This window comes from Pundamilia nyererei, unplaced genomic scaffold (genome assembly GCF_000239375.1).
Source record: "Pundamilia nyererei isolate P.nyererei 1_Seehausen unplaced genomic scaffold, PunNye1.0 scaffold00066, whole genome shotgun sequence".
Taxonomy (NCBI): Eukaryota; Metazoa; Chordata; class Actinopteri; order Cichliformes; family Cichlidae; genus Pundamilia; species Pundamilia nyererei.
Genome location: NW_005187467.1, coordinates 2,036,226 through 2,047,170, shown reverse-complemented (window position 1 = coordinate 2,047,170; position 10,945 = coordinate 2,036,226). Strand labels below are relative to the sequence as shown.

The 10,945-nt window shown below is 38.3% G+C and overlaps 1 protein-coding gene across 1 annotated transcript in view; it reads left to right on the top strand.

The window, feature by feature from the left end:
- gbe1b (glucan (1,4-alpha-), branching enzyme 1b) overlaps nt 1-10,945 on the top strand; it is a 106,652-nt gene that overhangs the window by 37,858 nt on the left and 57,849 nt on the right. Inside the window, exons 8-10 of the mRNA XM_005735981.1 lie at nt 6,205-6,320; nt 8,063-8,190; nt 8,494-8,592. Coding sequence (XP_005736038.1) covers nt 6,205-6,320; nt 8,063-8,190; nt 8,494-8,592 — 343 coding nt within the window. The remainder of the gene's footprint in view (nt 1-6,204; nt 6,321-8,062; nt 8,191-8,493; nt 8,593-10,945) is intronic.

Genomic DNA, 10,945 nt, shown 5'->3' with positions numbered 1-10,945 from the left:
AAATTTGGAGCTGGAATGTAGCATAATAGGTCAATAAGTTGTCAAGATGGGGTGTATGTGAATGTACTAGGTGTGCTGCACCAAACGCATGGGTATGTGTCGAACAGAAACTAATTTGGGGACATCCACATCATTCATCGGTGTCCGTTTCCTTCATGAACCTTTTTAAATACGTCAAAGTCACCTTGACACAGTGACCGGGTAAGTAGAGTGCTTGTAGGGGGGTTGGCAGCCAAAGAAGCCAAGCCTTTTTGCAGATCAGTAGTGAGAGTTCTGAAGAGCTTGCTGTGGGTCCATTCTATATCCCCAACCTCTCTCAGGATCATTTGCATCAATTTTTCATCAATTTTTGTGTGAATTCTTAAGATATGAAAAATGGGCTTGGGGCTAGGCTTTTGAAAATGCTTTTTAGCTTTTCTCTCTGTTGATGTTCATGTTGAAAGGGAGGACTATTTTCACTTTGACAGTATTATTCTACGCGTGCATGTGTGTGTATGTATGCATAGATCATTCTTTTGTTTGTTTGATGTATAATATAATGCTAAGACACTGATCAAGTTATATAATTAGACCTGAATCCATGTAACCCTCCACTGTGTGCCCAATAAAACTAGATACACAACAAATGATGCAATTTTCTCTCAAGCATGAGATGATACTACAAAATCTGTTTCCAGCTGTTACCAGCTAAATGCCCTTTAAATTTTGAAGTTCTAGAATAAGAAAACTACACCCAAGGAAAGACATCTAGGGGAGCAAGGAATCACCCTGCTGGTAACTGGCATGCTTTTATTTGAAAGAAATGGAGCAGAAACCGTCACAGAAGAAACAACAAAAACTCTATTTCCCTTAGGAGCATTCATGTTTTTACATACTTGGACCAACTTTGTGTTGTAGCTGCGGTTTTGGTACTGTCTGATCAATCACTAAACCCACACTTGAAAACTCAGTCACTCAATCCAAATGCATTCATTTCAGTATTTAACACCCATGAGTTATTTCCCCTATCCCATCAGGTCACACAGCAATGGGAAAAGTAGTTTTTCCCCTCTAGTGAGCTTCGGCTAATGAGTTCAGCTTAGCAGTAGGTGTGCAAGTTGGCTTCTTGGAACTCCCTGTATTGCTACCAGTAGGTGCTTCATGGAGTCACTGGATAGGATAAGATACAAACACTTTACCTTCATGCCCCTTAACCATTGAAAACTAGACAAATAGGAGGAAAATATCTATAGTTTGTGAATTTTTAAATTGAGTGTTGTACCTGGGGTAGCACAGTAGTGCAGTGGTTTGTACTGGTGCCTCGCAGTGAGAAGGTCCTGGTTTCGATATATTTTCATGGTCTCCCTGTACTTATGTGAGTTCACTGTTTGTACCTCAGCTTCCTCCCACAGTCCAAAGACATGATTGTTAAGTAAACTGACCAGAGGTGTGAATGTGAAAATGTTTCCTCCTGTTGTGCTTAATTTATGATATAGTATAGTGTCTCTTATCTTACGCTAATGTGCAGTTATTCAAAAAATCCCAAAGCTTGTTATGGATGACACTTTGGCTACGTTCAAACATTTACATAATAATGTAAATAACCTAATAATTATCCTTATTGCTGTTTTAGAGAGAAGCGGTGCTTCAAAGGATAGTTGCAGATTTCTGTCAGAATCTGCCGATTATACAGTACAAATAAAATGTTCACGTTGTCTTCCCATCAGTTTCACTGACATCTACACTGGATGGCCAGGAAGCGTTCACGATGTCTTCTCGGGCGCTTCTCCGGAGCTGATAATTGGCGTCTGTCTTGTGTCGGTGACATAAAAGACGGATTTAATGCGACATGACCGTTCAAACAGCAGTCGCTTTCTAAAACATCGGATATGTATCGGATTCAATACCACATACGAAAGTGACCCAGATCGGATTTGAAAATATCGGATTTGTGCCGTTCACACTGTCATACCATGATCGGATATGGGTCGCATAGGGTCAAAAAAATCGGATTTGATGCGCTTTCGCCTGCAGTGTGAACGTAGCTTATGTATGGGTCAGATCCTAACTGGTTTGTAGAAAAATACAGCATGAGAAGCCCTGATGGTGGGCCGCAGTGGCCCTTTTTCATTGTTTTTAATTCTTGGTTTCACTTCAGCTCTTTGCATGTTAGAACTTTAGTCTTCTCCTAGCTGGCAAGGACCAACAACAGCACAAGCAAGAGTAGCCCACAGACCGGTTTTTGTGACTCTTCCCCTTGGTGACCGTAAACCTCTACAATGTTGAGCATGTAAACATGTTGGAGCCCTTAGTGTGTCCAGGTTAAACGATGGATGGATGGAACGGAGGAAGGAGTTTTGTACTCTGTGACTTTAAAAACTGGATCTCCAGAAAGGCACTGATTGCCTTTGGTCATGCTCCTAAAGTGACGTACCACCTTTATGCTTGAACAGTACGTACTATTCCACTAAAAACTGCTGTATGATTTCTGGGTCGAAGTCCCGAGACCTAACTCTGAAAGATTCAAGATTCAAAGCTCTTATTTTTAACCAATGATGACAATACACATGAAGGATGGGCAATTTTGTCATAGAAACGGATGTTTGCTGCACAAATTGACGTCAACATGGCCAGAACAGGGAGTAATTAAAAACTAGCAGGAGCACTATCTTATGTTACCAACTGTAATGCGGAATATCTAGCTAACTAGATAACAAAGTTTGAAGACTAGTAATTATGATGGGTTTTTTTTTTTTGTTACTGTGGTTATTTAAATTACTTTAACGGCTTCCTTATGAAAATCACTTCTAAATGTCCTGCAACTCCTGAAATATGGTCCACTGGAGAAAACTCTGAAGAATTAGAACGGGCCTTACAGACAGCCACTGATTCCTGAAAGATGGCAAGTACAAAGTGATACTAATTACACGTTGCTAAACATACAAACAGTCTCGCAGGCAGCAGAATATTCTTCCTAAGATGCCAAGCAAGTGCAGATAGCTGCCAGGCTGCATAAAGAATGCCAGACAAATGGCAGATATCTAACACAAAGCAAAGCAATACAGGGACAGTCTGTCAGACCTCTAGATGAGAATTTACCCAGCAAGGCAGCCAGTACTATCAGACTCGTGGAATGGCTGCTTACAATGTTCTGCTACACAGTATAAAGATGTAATTTCTGCACAAGTCCAACACAGCACCTGTGTGCATCAAGGCATGTGTGATTTGGCTTACTGAAATCACTGTTTTACTGGAGAGCGGTTAAACTGAAAATAAAAAATCAAACTGTTAGAGAACATTTCAAGCACACACTGTAGTAGCCTCAAAAGTAAAAAAAAAAAAAAAAGGTGTCCAAGTAAGTCATAGTCTCCCAAAATTGCCTTTAGTTAATGCATGCAAATCTGAATTTGGAAGAAATGTGATTGATAAATAAATCAAGTTTAAGCCCAGAATGTGGTTTCATTGATGTTGACACTCCTGTCAGTGTCTCTGTCCCCTGTTAGATTATAGAAGGTTTTGAAATGCGTTAAACGAGCCACCTCATTTGTCCTTTTTGGTCTAACAAATGCACCCCATACATCGGGTTGTCTGGTGACACAGTTTGGGCATCACACTTCTCGTGGAATGAACTGTCAGCTTCTAAAATTTATTTGGTCTTATCTGCAGCTTACCTGTGATGTTGGTAAAACAGGGACTTAAATCTCTCTCCATGCCATCCTGACAAGTTGACATGTCACCTAATGCAAAATCTAGAAACACGGCAACTTATGGCTTCTTTTGGCTGGAAACTGAGTGTAAATACACACTGTAATACCGGGCACAGCTACGGCCAGCGTGAGGGGCAAATAAGCTCTGATGAGGAGCAACTAAACATGATTTTTTTGTTATTTTATTTTATTTTATTTTATTCTGGCAGTGTGCACTTGCAGGTAGAACAGAAACACCCATGACAGATTACTTTGTCTTACCCTACAAGCAGCAATATTAGGCTTTTACTCTATTAGTGCTCCCTAACCAGGTTTCACTGTCATGGCAGAGCTTTACTATGAGGACAGTGTAATATGCAATTTGCTTTTGTATTAACACCACAGACCAAGTGATAACTTCATTGAACTGCATAGATAAGTGGTGCATTGCATTGGTACAGAGATCTAACTTTCTCACCGTAATTGGACTTGATGATAAATGGCATTGTGGGTCCTAATGTGGCAGTATGGTTTCATCTTGGGCCTCTGGCTCTCACTGGCTATTATCTCCATCCCGTGAGGATACATTGTGTCTGAGCCTTTGTTGGCTCTGCGCAGTGGAGTGGAGGACCTAATCTATTTATCACAGGGTCTGCGTGACCACCCAGCCAGCCTGCTATATCGGATCATACCAGGCTCTCTTGTGCTCTTTCTCTAGGGATGGAGGAAGTACCGATGTAACATGCAGCTTCACACCTGTCAAACAGTGCTGGTGTTGGTCATCCCTGAGGAATGGAGCACAGAAGGGAATGCATTTAAATGTATTTTTGTGTCATGGCTTTCTTGGCCAAAAGAAACTGGGATTTTGTGGGGGGGTTTGCCACAGAGGTGTAATCCTCAGGCTTTAGTGTTAGATAAACCTATAATAGATTTTAAAGAAAGCATTATTAAGGACACGAGCTGTCTAGTGTTTGTGTGAAATTTTTCAGTTTAAGATGTTATTGAAGTGTTGTTGAAGCATGAATCTGGGTCTTCTTGCTGCTTCACCGATTTTTTGACATGATGAAATTGCAAAAAATAAAAAGAATTGAAGGGCCCTTGGTGTGGTATTGAGACAGGGGGAAAACTCTGTGTCTGACCTTTGTAATTCAGGATACTGTCATTCAATAATACATTAACATTTTAATTGATGAAGGAAATCAGCCTTACTAGGAGCTTATGTGGTTCACTCTATTTAACTAGACAGTGAAATGCCCCCTATAACACAGCAAAAATACTTTTGATGAGGTGAAACATTTGTCAGACAGGAGCGTCTTTCATAGTGGGCCTATACAGCTGCCAGCCGACTGGCACCATGAATACATACAGTTGAATTATTTCTGTTAACAAACCCTTTACATGCTGTATATTCTGAAGTGTAGCTCAGGAAGTAGAATCATATTTTACGTACTACAAAGACACTCCGTGGATACAAATTTATCGCAAAAACAGAAACCTTCATTAGATTTATATTTATAAACACATAGTAGTCACAAACTATTACAAACCGTTGTTGGAGTATGGAGAAGATCTGGGCGTGGCCTAAGCAGAGGCAGCATTTAATCAGTGTAATGAATGTCATTCGTGTCTCATCCCTGGTGCTTTGCTGCTGCCTCCCAGTTTGGCATCCATGTATGCAGTGTTTCATTTGGTCCTCATTACACACACTGCATATAGACAACCAAATATTGAGTTTTTACTGATGTTTCCATGGCAACACACCTCTCAATGGAAAGAGTTGAGGTGTGTAGTGTACTTTGCCTTGAGAGGCTGTTAGAAATCGGATGACTCGCCCAGTCAGGAACGGGGAGACTGGGGCCATTTATGGAATCCACCTCCTCTGTCCTCCACCGACACAGTCCAGTCAACAGACACAGTGAGCATTTGCATGCTTTGTAGCACACCGTGGGCTACACTACAACCACAGTTAACGCTTTCAAATTCAAATAGTTTATTGGTTTCTTTTTTTTTTTTTTGTACAGTCTTTGACCTCTTGTTTGTAGGACATTGTAAAACAATGAAGATGAGGCCAAAGCAAGTAGAAGTGTAGGATTGATCTCATCCTCAAGAGAGGAAACTCCATTCCTTGCGCAGTGTTTGTTTACCCAAGTGTGGCGGGAAATCCTATCACTTCAAATACACAGAGATGGGCTTGGTAATATAAAACTCTTGCCCAGTGATCAAGTGAAAGCATGTGATGGAAATCAGAAAACTTAACCGTACACTGTAAGCTACTGATTTGTAGTTTGACAACTGGTTATTTGAATTGGTTTTCTCCTCAATTTAGTCACTGTACTTAATGAAAACACCGTTCACTCTCATTTGCGCTCCATCTCCGACATAATATAAGTTTTGGTTATCAATATGTGAATGTCCTGTAGGGGTGAAAATTAATCTCTGGTGCCTAAAGTGCACAGTGAGATGTGTGAATAATTCACAGCTTTTGCTTTGCCTGACCTTGAATGTGTGTGCTTGTGTGCGCGTGTGTGTGTTTTTCTAGCTGGGAAGTGTTGCGGTTCCTGCTGTCAAACCTGCGCTGGTGGATGGAGGAGTACCACTTTGACGGCTTCAGATTTGATGGTGTTACTTCCATGCTGTACCATCACCATGGCATCGGTAAGACTGGTTTGTGTGCACCTTATATTTCAGAGCTGTGTGGTGCGAGTAAAGCCTGTCATCCTGCTCTTGTTTATAACTCGCAGTGGAGTGTACACCACACACTCCCGAGTGTTAAAGAATAATTTGAGCTTTGTTGAGAGGTCTAACTTATCCTATCCATCATGAGGGAACTTTTTTTTTCTTTTATCAAAGTGTTAATGTAAAGGCTTAATATAAAGGTGAAAGGTTAATAGAAAGGTCAAAAACGTCATCAAAACAATTTTTTTCTTTTTTTTGTTTGTTTGTTTGTTTGGTGTTTTTTTTGGGGTTGTTTTGTTTTTTTACCAAATTATATTTAGAGAAATTTGGTCTGGTAAAACAAAAAGACTGTTGTCTGAATTGAGATTTTAAATAAACGAAATTAAAATATACTTGGTGTAAAACGTAACCTGTATGCCGTCAAAAGTTGGGATAGGACCATTAGAAATGTTGTCATGGAGGTAAACAATACATTTTGTTTAGCAAATGTTAGACAACATTGGTGAACGATTTTCAGAAGTTGTCTGCATAGTGGATTTTAATGTGCTGAGTGCAAATAGGCCAATTAAAACATCTGATTAGCTACAATTTATAAAATGTGTAGTTTTATGTCTTCTCATCTGTATGTCATTGCTTCATGTGATAACATGTAACATTTCTTTATGTAACAATATATAGCAGGGTTATAAGATAAGAAAATCTTTATTCTATATTTGGGAATTTCCTATGTTATAACATTTGATGCAACAGCAACAGTTATAATGGTAGTATTAGCAACAAAGTAGCAGTGACAGTAACTAAAGGTAAAAAAATAAATAAAGAAATATGCAAAAATATATGTTTAACAACTGAATGTCTTTAGAAAATTGCCTGACAGAGCAGGTCTAGATGAGATGTTGTTTCATGGAAAGACACATTACTTGGCAACAATATAGTTTTCCTTCAGCTAGAAATGTCAAATCCAAGATCAGAGTAGAGGGCAAAAGGTCAAATGGAGAGATGATAATATCTGAACTTTGACAACTGTGTCATACTTGATACAAATCCAGTTCAAACAAGCCTAATTATAGCAAAATTAGATTAATATTTTGAGCTGAGTCTGAAAATTAGCGCTTACCTTGAATTTTGCCAAAATTCAGGGGTCAGAATGTATTTTTGGTGTTAGAACTGCTCTGCTAGCATGCTCATGAAAACCAGAACCAACAAATAATTTTAAGTATCATTTTCAGTTTCTGCAACTCAAAATTAGTACAGTTTGACTACTTTTAATTTGGAAGAATTTTGACTGTACACTGTCTTGGATGCACTTGAATAATATTCAGTGATTAATACTGTCCACCTTTTAAAAATAAAACTTTAGTTCTCATTATGCCAACAAAACACATTTTTAAACATGCCAAAAAGTGAGATAAAGTGAGATCAAGAATATTCATCTGTATTTAATCTTAATAATAATTGCTCCAGAGTTTAAATCTCTCCGCGTACCCTACAAGTTCTGGTAAGAGCTTCTCTTTAGTCTCTAGAGGCATTTTTATTAGTTTCTTATCCAAAGGAGCCTTCGGCCTTCATTAAGATTACATTTATTTCACAATTTTAGGACATTTTTAGAAATATGTCAAGAAGAGAAAGCAAAGCGGTAGCATCAGTTTAAAAAAAAAAAAAAAAAAAATCTGTAGTTTGGGTGAAAACATGATGAGTGTTCACTGTGTGGGTGTTTACAGGCACAGGTTTCACAGGGGACTACAGTGAATACTTTGGCCTACAGGTAGATGAAGATTCTTTGGTTTACCTGATGCTTGCCAATCACATTCTTCATACCCTTTATCCTGACTGCATCACTGTTGCAGAGGTAAAAACCCACTGCCACACACACATCTTTGCCTTCACTAACTTTGCAATGACACTGCCCAAAGCTGTTATTAATTAAAAGAACTTATTAGTTAGACATAGCTTACTTGCGTATTCATTGCTGTAATTAAATGGTAATGCAAAAGGAAATGGGGTGTCGCTCTTTCCTTTTTTTTTTTTTTTTTGCCTGTGGTGTAGGAATTTCACCCCTTAACATGTGAGTTGTGGGTATTGATAAAATCTTTGTTGAAATCTGTGCCCGCAAAACAGAAATGTGATATTAAATAATAAGACTTTCCTATAGGATGTGTCAGGGGTGCCAGCTCTCTGCAGAAAAGTGGAGGAGGGAGGACTTGGTTTTGATTACCGACTGGCAATGGCTGTCCCTGACAAGTGGATTCAGGTAAGGTGATTCTAAATTGAATGTATTTTTATTTATATAGCACCAAATTACAACAACAGTCACCTTGGGGTGGTTTAAAGTGTAAGGAAGGACGCTACAATAGAGAAAAGTCCTGACAATCAGATGACCCCCTTAGAGCAAGCACATGTGGTTCCTTTAAATCTATCTTTTTGTGTCCCCCTTCTGTATATTTCCTCCCTGGCCACTTTAACAGGCAACGGGCTGATATAAAGTTAGAAAACCTACAAATCATAGAGAGAAGACAAAGCTGGACATATTGGGAAACATTTGCAGCTTTGAGAAACAGTTGATATGGTGCCAGTTTAGCTCAGTGGATGAGCAGGCGACTACATGCCGTATGGCCGGAGAGCAGTTGGCCCTTTCCTGCATGTCTTGCTCTCTCTCTCCCCGCTTTCTTGTCTATCTTCGCTGTCCCTATCCAATAAAGCCTTAAAAAATGGTTGATTTTGTGCACTGTTGCGCTTTTATGTATTATAGACAAGGAGAGTTGATGCACCTAAAATGACAAAAAAAATTCCCCCCAAAAAACTTGTGATATAGAAAAAATGTGAACAGCATCCAGTGCAAATGTTTAAACTCGGCATTCAAGGCAGCATTTCAAATGTTGAAATTACAAACATTTATTTTTTTAAAAGCCTTCTACTGTGTATTCATTTTAAATTTAATAGCAGAAATAGCTTTATAATTCAGAAAGTTGCCTGTAAGACTGTAACGGTTGTGTGCTCAAAAGTACACACATACATATACACACCTGTTGGAGCTTCTCACGACTAATTAGGTTAATTAGGAACAGGTCATTAACATGATTGGGTGTAAGAAGAACATCCCACAGAGCCAGGGTTTTTCAGTTTAATAATTAAAAAAAAAAAAAGCGTGAAGAAGGGTTTACTATTCAGTGAAAAACTGTGTAGGCAAAGTAGTTTAATTTAAGAACAAAAAAGAAAGAATTTCTGGATTTCGTCATTTATGGTACACAATATCATTAAAAGATTAAGAGAGTAAACATGAATCTCTGTACTCGAGGGATAAGGCTGACAACCAATAATGAATGACTGTGATCTTCAAGGCCTCAGGGAGCACTGCATTAAAACATGATCCTGTTGTGGAAATTACTGCGTGGGCTTAAGAACACTTCTGAAAACAGTTGTCAGCAAATGCAGTTTGTCCCTGCATCCACGTATATAATGATTAAAATTATACCAAAAGAAAAAAAAAAACCAGATAAACAAGACTCACAAAGAATGCCTTCTCTGGTTACAGTCCTAATGTATGATTGACTGAGACACAGTGGAACGCCACACTAGCTCTGATGACTTAAAATTTTAAATTATTTTTGGATATCATGGACACCAGAGCCTCAGGGGAAGGGGAAAGAAAAGGATCATGGCTTGTTGAGAGCAGATAGTTGCAAAACAAGCATTGGTGATGGTATAGCAATTAAGTGAACAAGGCACGGTTACTTTGCACATCTCTCATAAGGCACCATCAGTGTTGACCGATATACAGTCGAACCTCGCCTACTCGCAGTCAAGTATTTGCTGATTTTTTTTTTCGATTTTTCTTTCACACAGCACATCTGAACTATTCCCTAATTATTTTCATTAGTATGATAGTCTAAAATATATTTAGTGTTTGAACTATTAAAATAGGTAGTTTTTTGTGCTCTTTTTAAGGAAAAAGCCTTATTTATTTCAAAGTATTACAATTATTATTATTATTACAATAGAAATTATATTATATAAAAAATTTATATGTTGTCTTTTTTCACTTCCCATTAAATACGATTTTAAATGGTTTGCATATAATTTCCTTACAGCTTATTTACATTTTACATAGCATCCTAACTTTTCTGGAGAAATGATTGTAGTAGCTGATTTCTAAAATATAAGAACCACTGTCACTGGCTAAATCCTTTCAGTGTTTACAGTAAAGCCTAAAGCCTGTGCATTATAAATACCTTCATGATAAAGGTGGCTTTGATGTTTGTAAGGGTTTGTTTTGGTAACTCTTTCTCAAGATGGGCAACAGTCACTAAATCAACCCAGGACTGTAAGGCCTAAGGAGGATTAACGTGAGAATGAAATGTATGTTTTCATATTTCTGGTATTCTTTCTGTTATACATAAAAATAAAAAAAACCAGATAACATTGAACCTAATTCTGAAATCTTTTTTTATACATAGGTTTTAAGGGTATTCAAACTGAAAAAGTTTTTTGTTGTTGCTTTTTCTAAAGCAGTGCAACCCTTTTTATTTTTTCCCCTTCTTAATGCTACCCACTGTGCAAGTGGGAAGGTCAGTATTTATCCATGCAAACACTGAGCTATGAATAAA